Source organism: Echiichthys vipera (genome assembly GCF_963691815.1).
Source record: "Echiichthys vipera genome assembly, chromosome: 10".
Classification (NCBI taxonomy): domain Eukaryota; kingdom Metazoa; phylum Chordata; class Actinopteri; order Perciformes; family Trachinidae; genus Echiichthys; species Echiichthys vipera.
The window spans coordinates 5,059,013-5,082,080 of NC_139835.1; the positions used below are offsets into that span (position 1 = coordinate 5,059,013).

Genomic DNA, 23,068 nt, shown 5'->3' on the forward strand with positions numbered 1-23,068 from the left:
CTGTGGGCAAGGCTAAGATCAAGTGCAGTGCCTCGTTAATTGGATGCCTTCCTATTCTAACCCCCTCCTCCATCTATGGCTCTGAACCGACAGACGAGGCTGCCCTTTACCTTCTGACCCTCATTCCACCAGTTTTCCACAATCCAGCTCCCACCTAAGAGGCATTTGATAAGCTAAACATCCACATCAAAGGATGGGAGGTGTGTTAACGAGCCTAACTAAAGCATATCACATCCTTTTCGCTCCCAGTGCCACAGATCTCTCCAGCCATCTTTCTTCAAAGGGAGCAAGCCACAGTTACATGAATTAAACAAGGACTGACTAACCTTTATGGATAAGCTAAAGCACAGAGCCTACAGTTGTATTATTCATAGTGCTGGTTTGATATGGTGGAGTTGCAGGTTATATTAGACTCAGGTATTAAGGGTTGTTGTACAGTATAAAGTAAGCTAAGGGATGTGTTAGTGCTGCTACTATGATAATGTGGACAGTTAACTGGAACAATCTGCATTAATTCAAGACCTAAAGTCAATGCAGTAATGCTAGTTGTTATAGCCCACTTTAATTAAGAGTTCAAGTATTAATCTCAAAGATTTTAATTTAGATAAATGTCTGTTAAATCAATTTCTATCCCCAAGTGAGGTAACACACAGATAATTGAGCTTGTGGTCCACTGAGGAAAGCCCTTACATTTGCAGTATTATGAAATGGGTGTCTGTGGCGACATTCACAGGAAAAAATCAGAAGTAGCCAACGGTTAATGATGCATTTCTTTTTGCTCTTCAATTGCGAAATGACTGACATCACACAAGCGATACTGTTTGGAAACCAGGCGGATTTGTTTCATTTGCTGGCAGGTACGTCTGGCCCCCTCACATTTATTTCTAGCTGCCAGATCCCGGTAAAGCCAGAAACATCCATTTATCTCACGTGGGGCGGGTTTAAGATGATGACTTACAGAAGAGCGTCATAGTTACTAATGTAACCAGTGTTCTCCACTCAGGACAGCTTACCAGGCTCATAAAACTCTGATCAAACTGCACTTACATAAATCAAATAAGCCATTGAGACAATTTTTTCATGTAACAACTATTAACAGAGAAATCCGGGAGAGTCGCTAACTGTTGCTAACAGCCGGACGTTGCTAACACTGATTAGCTCGGAGCAGTACGGTGACGCATTAAAACGTCTTTTTTAACCACTAATACTGCTCAAAATAACACCAAACCTCTACAGCAGCATGAGAAGAATTCTTACACATAAAACGAAGCACCAATAACGTAGTTAGTGAACCCAGAGTTTATTAAAAGAATGTTAAAGTTGTAGTAAAGTCCATTCAAGTCGATTAGCAAAGTCACTCGAAAGGAAGGAGCCCATTGGTGCTTTGTTTTCTGTGTAGGGACTCTTCTCATGCTGCTGCAGAGGTTTGGCATTATTTTGAGCAGTATTAGTGGTTAAAAAATACGTTTTAATGCCTTCAACTGAGCTAATCAGTGTTAGCCACGTCCGCCTGTTAGCGACTCTACTGGATTATTTGATGTATGTAAGACCTGAAAAAGACCATGGGAAGATTTGTGCTGGAATTACACTTCAATAGTACTCTGGGATTTACTTTAGGATAAGGGTACTCCTTCCCCCTGGGGTAGAGAGAGCCTGTGAAGCGGGGGAGGAGCATGTTAGGAACCAGGGAATCGTTGATGGTGAGGTAGGCCAGTCTGGAGCTGTCAGGTGACCACCAGTGGGCCACCTGTGTGTTCAACACCTCCTCTGGAAAACCAAGAGAAGACAAGTCAGACCACCTGCATCAGACCTCCTGCTTATTATTTGTAAAAAGTTATTCTCCTTCCTGTTTATGCTCCTCTTTGTAACGTCATGTTATTCAATTTGTGGTTAATACATATCAAACAAGATGTGCATGGCTGGTTGAATAATTAGATGAATTTAAAATCATTTGTACTGCTTAAAATGTGACATGCTCAATGTGCAATAACTCATTTTAAAAAACCTCGATATGTGGAAAGACAACACATACGTAACCTCATACTGAACACATCATCAACCATGTAGGGGTGTTATGATTCAATTAAATTTTTCTTTTAGATTAAATATGTTTTTCACTGAATTATCTGAGTGTCTCATCTCTTGTGCAGGGAGAGCTGCTGAGTAATAAAACTTTGTCATTTGTGATGTGACACGCTGCTGCAGGACTTCCTCGGAAACAGGTTCCACTGAGGGCAGGTAGGAGTAGTGAGGAAATGAAAATTCATATAATAATAATAATTAATTCTGAGAGTATGCCAACATCAGCTGCTGCTATGCTCCGCAGGGATTTCCGGCATGGAAAGTTGGATTTAAATTAGTAAAATATCGCATATAGATAATTTATTTATATCGCCTATCCTACTTCTGATTTTCATTATTGAAACTGACCGCTCATTTCAATAGCTTTTCAATTTAAAATCGAAAATGTGACACCCCTGAAATCATTACATAATAGGTTTTTTTAATACTAAATTAGAGCTTACAGAGCTTAGGTGACATTTTAAAGCGTAATTCCAGTGTAAATCTTCCCAGGGTCTTTTTTGGCAAATTTGGTCATCAAATAAGCCGTCATGACGTTTTTTTTGGTGCATGAATGATTAACAGAGCAATCTGGTAGGGTCTCTAGCAGCTGGACTAGCTGGCTAACACTTATGAGAAGAGTCCTTACACAGAAAACAAAGCACCAATGGGCTCCTTCCTTTTGGGGTGACTTTGGTAATCCAGTTGAATGGACTTTACTATGAGAGGAGCTACCGGGGCCAGTTGGTAAGTCATTCAAAACAGTCTTTTAATAAACTTTAAAACAAAAAAAACTGGCTTACTAAAAAAAGCCATTTTAATGCCTTCTCCCTGCTGCCCCGAGCTAATCAATGTTAGCTAATAGCCGGCCGCTGCCGGTGTTTCTCCATAAATCGTTCATACACGAACAATTTTATCTCGATGGCTTATTTGATGACAGAATTTGCTAAAAAAAAAGACCCTGGGATGATTTTACACCGGAATTAGGCTTAAAGGTAATATGTCATATTTATAATTGTTTAAACTCTAATTTATATTACAGAGTTTTTACAGTAACACAAATAAACAAGACTCACAATCGAAATGTCAAATTTATCACCTTTTGTTTTCCACACATAAGATTATGCACTGTTACCACTTTCTTTAGTTAGAAGAATGCCATATTCTTAATTTGTCTGTTTGTCTTTCAAATTAATCCATCCAAGTTACACCTCAGTATTCTCTCTTACCCTCATACAGCCAGTCTGTGATGCCGTTGAAAATGATCCCCTCCTGTCCAGAAGACGTGAGCCTCCAAGAGCTGCTCTTAATGTCCGTTTGGTAGTAAATGTTGTTTTCAAATATATATATCTGTGGTATAGAGAGAAATGTTGGTTTTGATTTGAAAACATAAACTGTGATTACTGCATGATTGTGTATATGTAACTGCACACAGCATTCAGTACAAAACAATAACATACTAGAGTGATAGAGATAGGGATTAATTTATCCCAGGATGCATTTGAAGATGTTACACAGACAGAGAGCATGCTTATTGATATTATACATGGGTGTGTTTATAACTGAATTCAGTAAGTGTCTTATCTTTTGTGATAGCAGAAAGATATGCAGGGAGAGCTGGTGAGTAATGAGAGTTACTTTGTCATTAGCGTGTAACACGCTGCTGCAGGGGTTCTGTGCGAACAAGTTCCACTGAGGGGACATACACTGAGGAAATTAAATAAATATGCTATCAAATGGTTGATTACGTTCCTTGTCTGGGCTGGAGGAAATAATGGACTGATCATTTTTTTGCATTTTTCTCTGCACAGTGGAGGGTTTACTCACACAAAGAGCTTTGGTCGCCCAACAAGATGTCTTCTAGCACCAGCTTGATTAGTAGAACTGTAACTGGCTTCTCTTCAGAATAATTATTTAGTCTAAAGACAGTTTGTGTTTCTTGTCAAAATCAGTGTTTGATTAGCCTTTACCAAAGAGCAGAGAGGATGTTAGCAACAATTAATCACATTTTAAAAAAAATCAAAAACACAATATGGACTAGTGCAATATCAATAGTGCAGAGGGGTAGGGGTGTAATATTTGGCAAAATATATGTCACAATATTGTGGTGCTGCAGAGGTATCCTGGTGTATAAGTCATGTTCTACAAATTTAAGAAAAAAAATATCACATATAGATAATTTATTTATATCGCCTATCCTACTTCTGATTTTCATTATTGAAACTGACCGCTCATTTCAATAGCTTTTCAATTTAAAATCGAAAATGTGACACCCCTGAAATCATTACATGATGGTTTTTTTTAATACTATTTGATATTAATATTCTATGATTTGTTTGGTTTTGGTACATATTCTCACAAACCATGATCATTTAAAATATTTTACAATTAAATTGAGAACAATGATGTCACAATAGTCTTTCCCTCCAATATTGTGAATTATTTTGGACTTGCAATATCAGTCAAAATAATCACTTGCCTATTCAATATTTTCCTTATATAGTGCAGTCTTATCACACAGTATTACCTAAGACATCGAATTAAATATTTATTGTCACCTTTCTGTATGCAGCAAGGTTTCTTCAATCTGTTTATCATGTTCTCAATAATTAGATCAATTGTCTGGTCTATAAGATAACTAAATAATGAAAAAAAAAATCAAAGTTACAATTTACCAGAACCCAAGTTCAAGCTGTTCTCATTCCATCTCATCAAATATTGTCAGAAATCATTTGTCAACACACTGGGTAACCCTGTGTGCCAAGCTATGATTCTACAGTGGTTCTTTTAAACATGGGGAACATGTGGTTAACGACACACAGGACATGAACTGTGGTTTCCTGGGCGAGAGTTCAGTGTTTGTTTGACCCATCTTCCAACCTGACCTCCTCCCTATGTGGACTTTGTTGGTCTTTCTTCTGGAGCACTCTGAGCATCAACAATTTCCACATGGAAGCCTGGTGCATTTCAGGAAGCCTTGTGCATTGGTAGTGATGTCCACTCTTCATGAAGCATTAGTTTTATTTGTTGAGTCCACTAGATGGAGCTCTTGGTTTAAAGAAAAGGGCTCAATAAATGGTGATTCAGTGTGTTTTCAACCCTTTGTTGAACAGAGAGCTCCATCTAGTTGACTCAGAAAATAAAGAAAATGCTTCATGAAGCTTCACTTGGACATCTCTATGCCTTGGCAAACACAGAGCGCCGTGACAAAATCTTGAGTTGAGCCTAACCATGGAGGGAAAATGTGGCATTAAATTGTTTCTGAACAATCATATTTCATTTTGATCAACTTAGCACTCAATTGTATCGTGGGGCTAAATATCCTATATATATACAGTATATGTATGAAGCTTACAGATCTATATCACTTCACATTACATTTTAGTAGCAGTTTTTTCTGCATGTTCACTCATTGAGACTGTACATGTATTACGTATGGATGCTTACTGATATCCAAAGGTGGGGTTTCATCAATGAGTCATTTCGCATATGAATATTACACACGTTTTGCTTAACCCAGTGCTGTGGAAAAATCTAATACTTGAGATGAGGAGAATTAGAGGCCAGAATGAACTGTGCTTGCATCAGACGCGTATTTGCAATCTGGATTTCCTTGGTGGAAATAAAATAGAACTCAGAAGGTGTTAAGTTGTATGCAGGTTATTATGTTTTTGTTTAGTGACTTGCTTTGGTAATCAAGGGAAAAATGTTTCAATACAAATATGTAATTCATATAGACTATCATTTGCTCCAGAATTAAATTACCTACTGCTGTGTTATTGAGTGAGTAATGGAACATTCATCGCAATGCTTCACTGAGTTGGTGTTATTTGGCCCTATAAACTACTCACCAGCTGTTGACCATGAACTCCCCAGGAGGCAAACTGGAGGACTGAATCAGACACCTCTGGAGGATTCAGCTCCCGCACCTCTCTGATGCAAGGACAATTAAAAACGTATTACACAGGAAGTATTATCACTGTTTGTAACTCTCCGAACAGATAGAATCACTGCAAATGTACAGTTTGCAATAGTTCGAAAATGAAAATGGAGTAATATAATTATGCACAGTCTGAATAAGATTGAATTCTTTATTTGCTCACCTTGTATACAGATTGTAAATCAGGTAAGATGCCAAGAAAGAGTGTTGGTAGACCTAAAATCCAATTACAAGAAAAGCAATTTCAGTGTTATTATGAACGGATCTTTGTTTTTTCCCCAATTAATGCTGATTAGGAACAGGGAAATAATCATTATTAATAAAGTAGATTAATCAAAAGATTTATCATCAAAATGGATATTCTTGGAGAATATAATGTTTAAAACAACAAACATTCTGAGAGCATTTTGTGATTATATTTTGTACCAGCTTTTCCTCGACCAGTTTTGTGCACATAACCCAGTTTTCCTTCATATACTTGGGAGGTTCTCTGTATTTAATTGTACAGGTAAAGCAAGAACAAAGTATGGCTTCCCACTATAGAGAAGGTGAGAGTGAAGTGGGAACAAGACTTTACTGTGTCAGTTGTTTTAATGACATAAAAGCTAACAGTTAGAGTGCCATACTTTACACTTATACTTATGGTATGTCTCAGATAGGCTTAAGATTACCCCAATAATCAAGGCTACTCCGTGTCATTTGCCATTTGCAGTAGTGAGTGGAACTACATAGCTATGTCCTTTTCATGAAAAATAAAATGAAATTGCTTGGCATTTTGCCTGTATGTCCAAAGGTCATCGCACATTTAGCACATGGAGAATAGAGAATGTCATTGTTCCAGGGATATAAGAACCATGGTTCACTATTTATATGCCTGTGATGGTGCAAAAGGAAAAACAAAAAATGAAAACTTCGGATTTTTGTCCCTCCTTTTTGAGAACTTTCTTTTTCCTATTGACTGTTAAGCTGCAGACATTTGTCAAAATCACAAGCGGGGGGCAAATGGCCGACTTTTGGCCAGAGTTTCGACAGAAATGGGTCTTCTTGGTAGTGATGGTAGTTGCCATGGCAAAGTCCTCCCTCGGTTTAAAGGTAACGCTCTATTGTTGTTGTTTTTGGCGCTGTTGCTTCCTGGTTTATAACCCATCGAGCATGTGCAGATGCGAAACCTGATAGGAACCCGGGAGGGCTGTTTACATGCACGAATACTAGGGTACTGAAGGAGTTATCTAGGTCTGTTAACCGGGGTATGAGAACTCCGCTTCTACCCAGTATACTGTGATTACTTGGTGTTTGTGTGTCCTTAACCCGAATATAATCGGGTTTACAAACTGAATGTAACAGTAGACAGTGTCTTTAAACAACTCCTAAGCTGTTTTATTTACACAATGTTTGTTAACATGGGTAGAAAGAGAAAATTGTGTTTTAAAGAGCACACATTGGCGCTAACTGACCAACAACAACTGTGCCCAGTAGCCTAAGCATTGTCTCAGAAGTCCCATCCTTACATAAGGTAAGCCTACTGGCTTCACACACTTTGGTAACTTTAAACAAATAGCATGTGAATCTTACAAGACAGATCACGTAAAGATGATAACTGTGGAAGTGTTGGGACATCATTTTCCTTTGGCATAGGCTTACATGAGGTATTTCCCACTGCTTCCACTCTTTGCGCTAAGCTAGATTAAAAACACCCTGGAACAACTTACCCAGTCGTGAGACAGCCACGATTATTTATACAAAAGATAATAAAAATAATACCAATACGGACATGCTGTGCAGGAGTCCAAATTGTGCCTGAAGGAAATTCATTGAATAATTCATAGTTGAAGCAACAAAGCTCAAAGTGCGACGTCCCGCTTTAAAAAATGAATTCATAATTAACCACCATTAAATTGCTGTGCCAAAACTAAAGTACATCATGTGGCGCCCGAAAGAACCAGAAATCCAGTTTTTTTTTATTTGTCGACATAATTATTTCACGATTAGGCCTCCCTGTAAATTTGTGCATTCAAGACTGCCTTGTTAATTGCAGTCATTCTGCCGTGCCACATATTTAGGCTACACAACCACGTTTAAGCTTTGAGACACTATTTTCCCTGCATGTATGATGATATGACCAGAGAATATCCACTCACAAAGCTTTTGTTTTAGGATTCTAAACACCTGAGTGTCTTTGCATGCTAATCAACTGGAGCATTAGCATAACAATATCACAGCTACCTCACCCGACAGTGATATGATAAATACTGTACAGCCAGAGACTCCATCCCCCTCAGGAAGAGATCGATGGTGCACAGAATGGAGTGTGCTTGGCTGATCTACTCGTCACCCAGCCTTCACTCCTAATCTGGACCTCTCTCTTCACGGCATGAAAGAGAATTTTCCCGGAATGCAAAATGAAATTGTATTGTAACTTGACTGCTCTTCTTCTCCTCCTTCAAAAAGAGACGTCAGCATCATTCAGCATAGATGACAGCTCTGTGATGACTCCTTGATAAGGCTGTCAGCGAAGGGTGACACATGCGAGGGGCGAATGTTTGGAGACGTGGAGAGAGTAACAGTTGGCAGTGGTGGGTTTGATTTGTTTTCAGCGCACTGGGGTTACAAGGCACTTGTAAATAATTCAGACACTTTTTCACAGATTAGAATACCACATATTCAGATGTAGATACCACAAAAACACTAGCTTTTCTCACATCTGAGTCATCTTTATGCTGTTGATGTTGCCTGGCTGATACTCTTGACCGTTAAAACAAAGAGGAATGTTGAGAGGATGGACATGCATAAACTATACATGAATAAAGTGTGAAAAAGTGCATGTGTTCTAAATGGCAGTTTATACAGACCGTTGAAGGGTGCAGTGACATTTGTAACAAGCGCAAAGAAAAAACTGCTTTTCTGTCTGAATTTACTATTTAACAGCAACAGCCCTTTTTACACAGACGATTATACACAGAAGCTCCCTGCTGTTATTATCAGGGATTCAAGAGTGTTCTTTCAAAATTATCAAATACATTCTCAAGTGATGGACTGAAAAAATAAACCAGTCTTTGATGTATTTCAAAGAATAGCGTATTAGACTATCTGTTGTAGGGCAGGTAATAGCTTTTGAACAGCAGTAGTAAAACACTATTAATACACACATTAAGTCAACTTTTTAAACTACAACTCCAAGCCTTATAACCCCTCAGTTCTTACAATGTGAGGGCCTCATGCCCCTTGATATGTCAAAGGTGAACACTAAGGCCCCTTGGCACCTACAGTGTGAGGCCCCCAGGTCCCTACATCCAGCATAGTACCTGGATACCATAGTACCTGGAAAATACATGCATGCTTATGAGAGCCTCTCAGAGAGTACAGCGCTATACAACTAAGCCTCTGGTTGGTGCCCTACATCATGCTGTGATATGATACAATATTCAACAAAAAGTCAATTAGCTAGCTATCCCTATAATTCAGCTAGCTGCCCATTTTCCCTGTCAGATGTTTGAATGTAGTCACAGAATGAACCTGGCCTACCGTGGAAATGTCAAAACATGATTCAACAAATGTTTTTTTGAACCCTACTACAACACATCCTTGTCGAGAATAAATATGAGGCCAAACAGCCATCGAAATGCGAAAGCGCGTCCGTGCGAGTTGAAATGTTTGGCTCCAAAAGACGTGTCTAGCGGCCTCACAGGACCATGCTCTGGCCCTGGTCTTGAGGAGCTGCAGTATTTATTCATGGTGAAACGGAAACCTGCCTTGTACATTTACTGACCACTTACTTTACCACTTTTTGACTTCCACCTAATTTCTTCTCTCTTCTGCTCGGATGGCTAACAGATGTCTGCTCTGACCTCTGCATCCACTGTCACCCTTGTTCAACCACACTCTCTATGTAGCTATTCTACCCTTATAACACTTCAGCTTGCCAGAACTTCCTGTAATTTGTCTGATGGTTCAATATTTTTGTTGCTAAATTGGTCGCTAGTCTCATCTCATCTCATCTCATCTTCAACCGCTTATCCAGGGTCTGGTCGCGGGGGCAGCAGCTTTAGCAGGGGACCCCAAACTTCCCTTTCCCGGGCCACATTAACCAGCTCTAACTGGGGGATCCCGAGGCGTTCCCAGGCCAGTGTGGAGATATAATCTCTCCACCTGGTCCTGGGTCTTCCCCGAGGCCTCCTCCCAGCTGGACGTGCCTTGAACACCTCCCTAGGGAGGCGCCCAGGGGGCATCCTTACTAAATGCCCGAACCACTTCAACTGGCTCCTTTCAACGCAAAGGAGCAGCGGCTCTACTCAGTGTTCCTCACGGATGGCTGAACTTCTCACCCTATCTCTAAGGGAGACCCCAGCCACCCTCCTGAGAAAACCCATCTCGGCCGCTTGAACCCGCGACCTCGTTCTTTCGGTCATGACCCAGCTTTAATGACCATAGGTGAGGGTAGGAACGAAGATTGACCGGTAGATTGAGAGCTTTGCCTTCCGGCTCAGCTCTCTTTTCGTCACAACGGTGCGGTAGAGCGGCTGCAACCCCGCCCCCGCTGCTCCGATTCTCCGGCCAAGCTCACTCTTTATCGTCCCCTCACTCGTGAACATGATCCTGAGGTACTTGAACTCCTTCACTGGTCGCTAGTCGCTTTTTATAAATAAAGTTGCTAAGAAGGTGTGAAAAGTATCTAAATCTAGTGAGAAAGTGCCCACCTGTGAGTGCTTTGGAATGGGGAAGGGCCTCACAGCAGCACCCTCTGCTCGTTGAGGACACTAACTGCAGAGTGATTGGTGTATCAGAGTCCAAAACAGCACAAAAGGCTCCACTAACACCAGAAACAGTGGACAGATTTATCTCTAGGATGGAGGAGGATTTGGGAAGTCACCAGGTTTGGAGAGAAACTCTCCTGTGTTTATATTCTCCACAGCGTCTCCCCGTCTCTTCTTCTCCATTGTTGGTGTATTTCTGTGGCAGTTACAGGGCCATATCCAGGCCTGGCATATGTACTAAAGAGTTTTTAGCTGGTTTCACTGGTTTTGTGTGGACGCAGATATTTCTTGAGCCGAAGCCGTGTGGATGGAAAACCTTTTAAGAACGACTCAGAAAAAAAAGGTAATTTTAGATTGTGTGGGCGTTCCCTAAATGAACAACTTCAACCCCCCACGTCCATCCACTTACTTACATCCATTCATTCTCCCTGAACATTCATATACTTCTCATTTCATTAGACCTTTAACGATCACACCAGTTTAGCGCAGTTCTTGCTAGTAAAGTCACTAATCAACACCAGCACACAAACATAATAGTTTCTAAATTGTAATGTCAGTAGTTCTGAGATATATGGAGGCATTTTCAATTCATTTGAAAGTAAGAAGTCTGGCAAAGAAGAATGCTGCTCATCCATCAGTTTCTGTTTACTCTCAAATCTCCTTAATGCTTTTGCAGCTGGTGATTGAGTGAATTAGGACTCATTGCTTATTTTACATGTCATTGACATGTATTTCCTAAAGGATAAAACAACATACTGTGAGTTTTTTTATAATCTGCACAGAAGGCTGCTGACCCTGATAAAGCAGAATAAGCTATATGGTAACCTTTGTCGCAGCAGCATAGTACAGCAGAGAGTCATAGCATGATTATGATGAATTCATAAGACAACTGGAGACAGTGGTGCAGCAGCAGGCCATTACTCTCCATAGAATCAGGCTGTCACTTTGATGATGAACACATCTGCTCTGACAATCTCTGTAGGGGATAGCACCTCTAAAACTGTGCTGTCTCATCCCATCAAGCACACATAGGTCATTATCAAGCCTGCTTATTCCCTGACACCGAGATGTTGAAATTATGGAATGAAACAGCTGGGAAGAAACACAGAGTGGTCTGCAACAAGCAATGTCACTGCTATTAGACACAGACTCAGCAATGTGTTTTAGTTTGATAAATAAAAACGTGTTCAATTTCCTGTTATAACTATTTCTGTGAAACATAAAAGTATCACACAGTTATATAACAAAGCCACTGCTGCCACTCTCTTCTAACAGATAGCAAGGGGAAGTCAGTGTATACAAACAAAAAGGGCTTGTGGAGTGCAAGCCCTTTTGTGTAATATTATTATCATTACCATAAATGACTGCTATATGATTGCTGCACTGCATTAAATAAGCAATATTACATGAGAGGCTGTGCTTTACCATGATATTTGGCAAGACAGTGATGCGGCTAGGACAGAGGTGTCTGCTGATATGATCCGAACATTTCTAATACCAAAGAGCGTTAGTCCAAGCTCCTACACTGTGGTTCGTGATTTATTTTCATGAATAATAATTACTGAATAATTTGCTGGTTCATAATATTTCCAAATACTCATAATAGTATTTTTGCTCATCAGCTTTTGAGGTTATCTTCTAACTTACCTCTGAAATAAAAGGAAAAAAAAGAAATAAGAATGTATTACTCAATTAAATGTCGACTTCCATTGTGCTTAGGCATAAACATATATATTTTTTTTACTACAAATGATATATTTAACCTCTTCTTCCCTGAGTCCATTTTTGAGGTTCCTGCTCGAAAATGACATGCTCAGAATAAATAGGGTATATCTCTGTAATTACAAGCTTTATGTGCATTATCTTGGTATTACAATAAAGGTTACACATGTGAGATGGCATCAGAAGTGTAAGCAGCACTATTAATTATGCAAGTGTGTCAGAGTAAATGCAGATGGAACAAAGCAAAAATGGAAGAATTTCTTCCCTCGCCCAAAAAAAATTGTCATTTTATATAAATATCCCTTTGAAAATAATGCCACAGTAGCCAAAAAACTCAATAAAGCCATGGAACAACATCTGGACATCACCTGTGAGAAGTTTGATGCTGCTGAAATAAAGCAGAGGAACAATTATAGAGGTCTTATTGAAGAAATATATAGGCGTCCTCAAGTTTGGCATATTTGGCACGATTTGGCACAACTTTGCACCATTAGTGCCATTTGAGATTTCTTAGGTACCACGTTGTAAAATTAATTTAATTTAATTTAAATGTCATTTTGGATCTAAGAGAAAACAGTTTTTGAAAAAAAATTTTTTTATAATAAATAGGACCCCCCCCCCCACACACACATACACCCCCTACACACACACATAAACCCTACAAAAGAACTACATTTGTCTCCAAAAGGGTCAGATTACTGTATTCACTATAATACAACAATAACTGTAATAACTGTAATAATAGTAGGGACATAGTAATTAAAATAGTAACAATAATGATGGAAATCAGCAACAGCAACAACAACAATGTGCCACTACAAAGTGCAATAGCAAAGTGCTGGCCAAAATATTCTGCAAACAACTATTTACAAGACACAGATCCTTGGCTTGCACAGCCACAGGAAGATAAAGTGCATAAAAGCAGCAGAACAGCGAGTGTCAGTCCGTGTATTCACGCCAGCCTCAGTCCGTCACCGTGCGTCACAGCGCTAACGTCGTTAGCGCGCTAGCGCCGTTAGCGCGACAGAGCCCCTTTGCCCTTACGCGGGGCTATATCTTCCGTCCACATTGGTCAATCTTGAAGCATGACACCTCGTTGGAATCGTAAGAACCAATAGAATCAAGTTGTGAGCGTTTTTTTCACTTAAACCACACGACTAGCGAATCACAAAGGGATAAGGACGAGCTACACTACATGACGGACAGGCGCTATGACCCAATCAGAGCCTTTGAAAAGCGGGCTTAGCAGGTCAAAGAAGCCGGAAAAACCTCCAAAGCATGCTGGGAGATGTTGTCCTTCCATTTCAGCGGTTTTTATTTCTGTGGATTAAACTTTTCACAGTGATACTGCAAAGGTAAGACAGCATTTCTGGTTTTGGTTTTCAAATGCGCTTGTTGTTTTCTGTCATATTTGGCTGCTGGATCAGTGAAACTTGGTCGTAGAGGGATAAAAATAGTATTTTTGGAACGTGTGGAGACTCTGCTTTGGAGTGGATGCAGTGAAATCTTGCTGATATCAGAGCAGCCACTGTGCCAGCTTTATTTGTCTGTGTTGCTCTTATTTCTGTTTTTTCGCCTCATATTGTTTGATTGCTCGCTGTTGTAACTGTGTTTGTTGGTCATACAAATGGTTTATATGAGCGTGTAGAAGAGATTCTTAGCTTTCTGTGGGTATGCAGCATGTGTGTCTGTATGCAAGCTACATGTTGCTGCAGAGGGGGATGTTGTTATACTTTCTGATTGCCCCCGCCGACGTGGTCTCAGGGAAGAAGAGGTTAAAGATTATGACAATAGTTTTTCTATACATTTTAGCTTATAAATGAGTACATTAATACAGTAACCTATTAGTGTAATGCTCATACAGAACAATGTAATATTTTGAGTGATGAATCAGCATGACAGTGTGCTGTCATGCTGATTTGAGCACGTTCTACATGTGTAGTTGACCAATAACATTCCCTGGCTGGATCTACTTGTTGTATAATGTATATTTATTAAAGTATCGAATAAGATCTAACTTTTCAGTATCTTCTACAGAAGACAGTGCAGTCAGAGGGGAGAGCTGTTATTACATTCAATTAAACCAATGATTGATTAGGTCTACAGTATGTCATCTAACAGTCTAAATACATGGGAAATGGATGCAAAGCGTACATATTGTAGGTTCGGAGCAGTGTTTCTTTTTACCTTCAATATATACTCTGTCAGTATAGTGTGGGGTTGCAGCCAGCTCCACTCATGTGTACTGAGGTAGTTCAATAAATATATTACCTCATTTATTTCTGTGTACGTAGCAAAGGAAAAATACTGAGTATTTTCTCATTGATTAAGAATTTACTGCTATAATCCTGTAACTTCGGCGTACTTTGTAACATAGGGAGCAAGATGTATGCAATTTGAATGATAATGTGTTGAGTCTTCGCTGGATGCATTAGACATAAATGTTGCAAAAATGACATTTTCAGTTTTTCCATTTGAATTAGGTAAGGCCTTACAAGCCACTGTGCAGGAAGAAATCATGAAGGTGTTTATTTAAGTGATCCGATGGAGGAGCCAAGAGAAGATTCTGTTGTTCACACTTCTGCACCATTAGGCCTCAAAACACCCATAGAAGCTGAGGCAAAACTTTGCTGCACAATGACTGATAATAACAAAGTCGTGTTGTTGCAAAGCCCCACTGGTTGGCATCTTATCACAACCATTTGAAAAGTAATGTCCGACTGCTGCATTAACAGTCAACTCAAGGGTCCATTTTAGATTACTTTAAATGCTAAAATGAATGGTAGAAGAAGTCTTTCAGCTGCTTCTCTGTAATCACAACAACTTTGTGATCTTTTAAAGAGCCTCTCTGCCTTACAGATGGTAGCTCACAAATGCCCTCTATGCTGCAATGTTAATGAGTTTTCCTGAATTGTGTGCACTGCCTGTTTCTATCTTTAGATCCAAACCTTGGAGGCCACAGTCCCTTATCTCTCCTGCATGTTTGGATCACATATCTCAACAGACTAACACAAAGGACACAAAGAGTTATTGATAGGTTAGATGCAGGATCTGTGAACAGTAATTATTTTGTATGATGTGGTATAAAGCTAATTGCGGCAGTAAGCAATCTAAATATAATGAGAAAATTAAAAAGTTAAAAGCAAGAGATTATAGAATCCCGCAGAAGAAATGCACATGTACGATTTGTGTCCACATATGTTGAAGAAGTGAATGACAGCTATCTGGGTTTCTCTTATTTCAAGGTTTTCTTTGTGTTTAAATTTGTCTTTGCACAGTTGGTACATCACTCAAGTAGAAACAATATATTTAAGAATAGAACATAGCAAAGGTGGTTAAAATACCAAATATGCATTGTGGACATATATTTATATTTAAGCTACATTTACATTAGATTACATTGGCTAAGCAGTTTTGACTGACACAGCTCAGTGACCCGGCTACGTGTAGGTAGCTGGCACGCTTAAGGAGAGAAGAAGAAGAAGCTGAGCTGTGTCAGTAAATTAGCCAGTGGGGACGCTCTGCTCAAAAAATCACTTCCACCCGAGAGGTTCCTACCAAATCTGCAAACAAAAAATCAGGGAGCGCAAACGAGAGAGAGCAGTCATCGTCATCGTTATCGATAATGATGACCTGGACGAATGAGAACATTCACAAGAGAGAGAGCAGCAGACACACCACAAAGCCAAGAGTCAGCACAAAGGTCTGAGCTTAGAGGGAGAAGCAGAGGGAACCATAAACAAAATAATGTCAATATTTTACACTATTTGACGAATGATTTGATTAGTTATTTGACAAGTTATACGTTTTACTTTTTTAATTAGTTTTATGTTCCCTCAAATTCCTATTTTTGTTTATTTTCATTTGGCGCAAATCTAATTCCATAGACAGGGAGCCAGTGAAGTGATGCCAAAACTGGTGTAATTTGGTCGCGTTTTCTTTTACCAGTCAGGAGACTAGCAGCTGAGTTTTGCACAAGCTGCAGGTGACGAAGCAATGACTGGTCGACTCCAACATACAAAGAGATACAGTAATCCAGCCACGTGGTAATAAAAGCATGGATTACTCTCTCTAAATCTTTGGGAGGGAGATAGACCTTAATCTTTGCTAATTTAAAAGCAATATCTAATGTTACTCCAAGGTTCTGTACATAAGAGCGGGTATTGGGAGTAAGTGGGCCCAGAATACCAGCAGGATAATCTGTAACTTCATTCTCACACATAATTATCTCATTTTCATTAAGGTTGAGAACATCTATGTCCATTCAAGTTTTACAGTAAATCTGTCTATGGCGATACTAGTTGCTCAGAGCAAGTGCTCAAGGATTAAGAGCACATACATTTAAGAGGTAGGTTGGGGTAGTGGACAGTAACCCCCACCCAATCGTCAAGAGTTGGTTCTGTCAGTACCCTCCTCTTTCCCTTTTGTGAGGGTTTGTGTCCCTCTGTCTGTTTTTCCCTGCATGTGTCTCTCCCTTGTGTTTTGTTGTTTAGGTCCGCTAGGCGTGTCCCCCCAGCTGCAGCCTATTACGCTAATCACCTGAAGGACTATAAGAACCGTGAGCTGACAGGCATGCAGCGCCGGACCGTTGTTGTCCTTCCCCTGGTAAACTCTTCGTAGGATTGGCTCCCGTTACTCGTTCATGGGTTTTGCGCTTCTCGTTGTTTGTTCTATTAATCGTTGTTCTCTTTGTCTTCTCCATAGTTTCCCATGTTCCTGTTTCCTCGTCCTACTCCCTGATCATCCGTCGTTTCCCCGTTCCTGTTTTCCTTCGACCGTCTAGACCTAGTATTTCTGTTACTCTGTAGTTGTTTCACGTTTTGTTTGTCGTTTATATTAAACGTTTTGTTTGTACTTTTATCCTGTGTCCACGTCTGCATTTGGGTCCAGTCTCCCAGTGTTATTTCCCCGCACCGTTCATGACATAATTTCCGTTTATGCCTAACCTCATTCCTATCACTTCTAACCAAGTGGTTTTGTTGCCTAAACCTAATAACCCAGTTTAACGTGAGTTCACAATGTGGGTGTCCCCCATGTTTAAAACAACAAGTCTAACACTTGTTGTTTCGGCTATCCAAGGCATTGACGTGACGCCAAAGGGTTCTGACAAAATGGCACTATGTGATGAGTTGGTATGTAAACAATTTTACAAGGACTAACAGATTGGACTGTTTGAGAATACCAGACAAAATAATAGTTGCTTTATGTTACACATGAACAAATATTTATTCATTATTGACATATTTAGGGGAGAAAATATGCCCCTGTCTATCCACTACTTTGGTCCTGGTGAAATATCTCAACAACTATTGGATAAACTTGTATGCAGTTATTTGTGGTCCTCAGAGGATGGACTAGAACCCCTTGGCAGTCGCCGTTTTTCCGAGGGGTGAGGCTGGGGTACAGGGTATGTTCAGGGGGAGGTAGTAGTAGTTGTAGAGTAGGTCAACAGTAGATTCCACAAAGTTTAGAGAGTGTATAAAGGCCTGGAACATTATGATATTAGTTTATGATGCCCATTCTCATGCTCTATTATATCTTGTGTGAAAGTCCCATGATAAAAATTGAGGCTCTCCCTTATGCCGGGCGGTTGTCGGGATACAGCCCCTGCAGAACTGACTAAGAAACTCTGCCTCTTCACCAAATGCCACATGTTTTTAATTATTTTCACTTTCATTTCCTTTCCGTGGCTGATGGTAGATGTTGACTAGAGTGCTGCAGTGCATGCTTGTGTACCCGACTACTGTAAGCAAAATTCTTCCCCATCAGTAAAGAATGTTAAGGAGCTTTGATGCCTCGACCTGAGTGATTTTCATTCCACATGGAAACTTCAAGTCAAAGCGGCAACTGTTGCACACGGCAGTGCAGATACAGAGCTTATGGCACCTCTTTCCTCTGTTAGTCACCTGACTGTTCTTATCCCAGCTTCAAATGTCCCTTATTAAGCATTTTATCGATTGTTGATCCTCCTTTCTGCTTTCTCTGCTTAAACTCACACCATGCTTCAATGGAAAACTTATGTGCAGCACTTATGTTTTGGCCTTTGAAAGAAGTGTGTGCTTTACGCCAATTCTTGAACCTAAACACAGTATAAGCTTCCTCTGAACAATATCCATAGCTGCCCACAGGCACAAAATGTCTGCATGAGAAACATAAGACTGCATCCTAGAGATGCTCGGCTGAAACGAGTATCCGGTACGGATAAAGTACGATTGCCGAGTATGAGTATGATAGGAGTAATATGCGTCAATATCTGTGCTCGGATTAAATTTTTCTGTTTCCTCATTAGCGGACGATGTCTGCATCTGTGATAGGCTTGTCACAGCGCCGCTCCGCTGATGTGTTTAATAAGTTTCTTATTTAACTTATTATCAGCAGAGTTCCATAAACGTGGGTTCGTTCAGGCGTGCTGCTTGGTAGATTGGGACTCACGTTGGATCTCTGCCTCTCAGAGATTTGTTTTCTTTTTCTCTTTTTAACTGAGTGTCTGACACTTTCTTGCAAAAAAAATAAAGATAGTAGTGGTATAAATATGACAAATTACTTTAGCTGCGTGTACACACACTCCCTTTTCCTGCCGGCCATCTGAGTTTTTTAGTGTTGATACTAGCTTTTCTTAGGATTTCATTGTGACTATCACATCCGATCTGAATGCAGCCTAAAGACCATTTATCAACATGATATGTCATTAGAGGTAGAGTTTGAGATCTGGGGCCTGTTTCACAAAGCAGGTTCAACAAACTCTGGGTCTAACCCTGAACTCTGAGTTGATCTACTCTGAGATAGGAAACTCTGAGTTTTCGGTTCCAGAACAGCAGATTTGCGTTAGGTTGATCAACTCAAGAGTAGTTTGACCTGGAGTTAAGCGCGTGCACCACAAGTAAAAAAAGACAGCATCAATGGAGCCCTGATTCGACGAGTCACCATGGCAACGGGGAAGCGAAGGGCTACGCTACAACTGGGAATGGAAATATTAATGCGCTCATACGGAGAGTTTGAGCAGGTTTACACCGCTGCAGCAGCAAAAGAGAGGGAGACGGTGCAGGAGAACATTACTGCTCGGGTCAGTACATAAGTTTAAATGTAGTCCTGTTGCAATCACAGTAATATCACAGGGGAAACTGCTTGAGTGGAAGCCTATTAGTTTATTTCATTTAAGTGCAACCCCGCGGGGGAGAAGCGCACTTGGCAGCAGCTTAAGATGAAACATAAAAACATACAGGTATTCAAACAGGTAAAACATCGGCACAATCTCATGGTGACGCCTCATTTTGAGCATGTTTTACATGGTAAAGTAAATATTACCGTAAGTGGCTGTTTTTTATTCAACATATATATGTTGCAAAAAAAACTCCCATTTGCAAAAAAACGCAGCGCAACACACAATATCTGCTGTGATATAAGAGCATTACTGGTTGTTAATGTTGGAAATGTAAGGAGGGATGAGATGGACTGTGACATGAAAGGGTGTTGTGCGTATTCAGCCCCCTCGCATTATAGGTGATATTCTGGATCAGAAGGCTGTATAGGAGTAGTTTATATAGCGGTATATATTTTGAACCTATGAATTGCAAGAAAAGCTGGGATTATATTTAGGAAACGCTAAGTCAATTACATTCAACTTGCTCAAAAGATCCATTTCATTCATTTTGTAATTATGGCTGCGGTATATTAAGGACGTCTATGCGCGGTCTGATAATCATCTCCCGGCGAATATTTAATTCTCTTTGCGGTAATGCGTCAGCTTCATCCACGGGTTCGTTATCAAAAGGACACGCCATGGTAGTGAAATAGTCACCACCTAATATAACTCATAATGTCTGATTTTTGCAATGATTTTCTGAAAAAACAGACGACGGAACTATACTACGCCAAAACTCGCCTGCTGACTGAATGAATGAGGAAATCAAACACCGTGTGTGGCTGAAAGAGGGCGGAGACAGAGAGAAACTCAAGGTTTTCTGAGAAAAACCTGGTCCCGACCAGGTTAGGTTCAGAGAGCATGTTACCATGGTAACTGACCGAGAGGTTAAGTTACCTCTCTTTGTGAAACAGGCTAGAGTTACCCCTCTGTCTCTGGTTTGAGTTACCTCCCTTTGTGAAACGGAAAACTCAGAGTTTCCCTCATTTCAGGGTTAACAGACTCAGAGTTTTCACTAAACCTGCTTTGTGAAACAGGCCCCATGTTAAATGGTGTAGTAAGCTTGGAGTGGCTGGGCTACAAAGAAAAAAATTGTTTGTTTTGTGGTATTGCCATTTAAGTGTAAGACATGTTGGGACAGTTTGGGGCTCAGAATGCAGATGCTCGAAAAGGATACTCTCAGCTGTGATTTATTGGCTACCAATGAATAACAATAAATTATATGCATTATCTTATTATATCAAACTTTCTATGGCTGCTATGAATTGAGAAGGAAAAGTCAAAGTCCTCACAATGACTTGTACAGCATACTAAAAGTCGGTAATCTGGAAATGTAGCCAGAAATTGGCAGTTGGTAGTGTCCAGAATTAACTTTTTTTAAATATACATTTGTTTCGGTACATTTCATTGAGATAAGATAATATATTGAATACCAACTTAAAGAAGAGACTAAGCAGAATTTGAAGCAAAACGGTAGCTAGCCAGAAGTTAAGCTGAGTGGCAATCATCCCTTATGGAATACAGTGCCATGAAACTAGGAACACTTGAGATTATTTTTGTTACTTTCAAAGCCAAAGCCAGCAAGTTATTTTATGGAATTATGTCACAAAAAGACCATTCAGGACAGGCACATCCACTAACCAAGATGTCACTCTTCCACAATGCCAATATAACTCATCATTTAGTCCTCATTCTCAAAGCCTCGGCTCTTGGAATGGCAAAAATGCAGACTGTATTCTTTGTCTAATTATATTTTCTATAGGGAGCATGTAAATGAGGTTATGATAGATTTAAACATATATTTCATTTATAATACTATAATAATTTGGCTAAGAAGGCTTCAATACAAGAACAGGGCTTCGTCTGACATTTAGCTTTAGCTTTTTCAGCATTATAACTTGTTTCAGCAGGTGACATTAATAAAGTCACCTGGAAAGTTTTTATTAGTGTTAATTAATTAATTCATTAACTAGCTTGCTACAGCTGGTAAAATATGCTAGACAGTTATCATTTCAACCAACAAAATCAATGTTTGATGGCTACAAAACAAAAAGAGGTTTTTTTTATACTTCTGTGAGAAATTGAAGACCAATTGATCCTAAATAGCCCTAAATTGGCTCAAATATAATTGTAAATGGCATAATTGTTGTGCTCGAAGCTCAAATGGTCTAGCGGCTGTACTGTAAACTGTGTTTGGCACACATATATATAAATGTGTAACCTTTACATAATGTAATACTGTCTGATATGTCCCAGATTTGGTCAGGAATAATAAGGGGCAGAAGGGGTTGATGATGACCCCACTAACAGATTCTAAAAGTAAATCTGGGATGGTAAATTAAGGGTCTGTTGTCTAGTGGGCACTTAGCCTTACCTGCTGGGAGTCAAGACTGGTAGCAAACCCCATCCCAGACACTCAGGTGCAGTCATGCAGTTGTTTTTTTTTCTGTTGCCAGCTTCTCTCATGAGCCAGCTGAACCTCACCCATGAGACTTGGCTGGCTTCATCTAGTTTAAGAGTCTAGTGCTAGCAGTCTGGGAATGAAGCTGTGTCTCACAGCAGGGAGCAGGAAAGTTTCTGCTAGGAGAAGATGATTTAGTACCTTCATCTTGACTTCAACGGGGAGTAAATGTTTTTACTAGTGATGACCAAATGCTCTATTCTTTAAACCAAGAGCTCTATCTAGTGGGCTGAACAAATAGTACAAAAGGGCTCAATGAATGGTGTGTTTTCAACCCTTTGTTGAACAGAGAGCTCCATCTAGTGGAAAATAATGATTATGCTTCATGAAGCTTCATTGGGACATCACTATGACATTACTAATTTCTAACACTGAGTCAGCATCCAGCACTGGGGTCAGGGCTTTGCTGATGTGGACACCAAGCTAAAAGGACCTGTCGATGAGTAGGTTGTTGTCCTGATACCAGCACCTCAAGACGTTATCTGTGATCACCACAGCTGACTTGTAAAATTGATGATTGTGATAGAGTTGAAAATAGCTACACAGTCGTGTGTGTTCAGGGAGTACAGCAGGGGGCCAAAAAATGAGCCCTGAGGTGCTACCCAGCTCTACGCATGAGCATGATGCATTGGTTGACAACTGTTTGTGTAACAACTGGTTTAAAAAAGGTATTTCACACAATTTGCCTTTTGTGCCAAGAGAGGTTTATCATCTTAATTTCTGTGTGTGAAGCATTTCATGCAGTTCAGTGTAAATGCTAGTGCATTAGCACAATGTTCACTGGAGTCAGTCTGGTGTTAGCCTGTAACAGAATCTTGAGTCATATTTGATCGATTCTGAAGTTTGACAATTCTGATGACTTTCATGAGCCATATGCAAGTTACATCCTGTAACTTCATTCAATCAATGACACTCCTCTGTCAGTCATTGTCTTAAATCCACCCCCCATGAGATAAACAGTTGTGACTGGACCGATCTTAAGTTGCTGAAAA

General features: G+C 39.9%; 1 protein-coding gene across 1 annotated transcript in view; it reads right to left on the reverse strand.

Moving 5' to 3' along the window:
* The window catches only part of LOC310953262 (inactive dipeptidyl peptidase 10-like), a gene marked incomplete at both ends in the record, with an annotated part of 178,181 nt that overhangs the window by 19,450 nt on the left and 135,663 nt on the right, over positions 1-23,068 (reverse strand). Inside the window, 4 exons of the mRNA XM_083922227.1 lie at positions 1,613-1,767; positions 3,291-3,411; positions 5,913-5,994; positions 6,165-6,217. Coding sequence (XP_083778353.1) covers positions 1,613-1,767; positions 3,291-3,411; positions 5,913-5,994; positions 6,165-6,217 — 411 coding nt within the window. The remainder of the gene's footprint in view (positions 1-1,612; positions 1,768-3,290; positions 3,412-5,912; positions 5,995-6,164; positions 6,218-23,068) is intronic.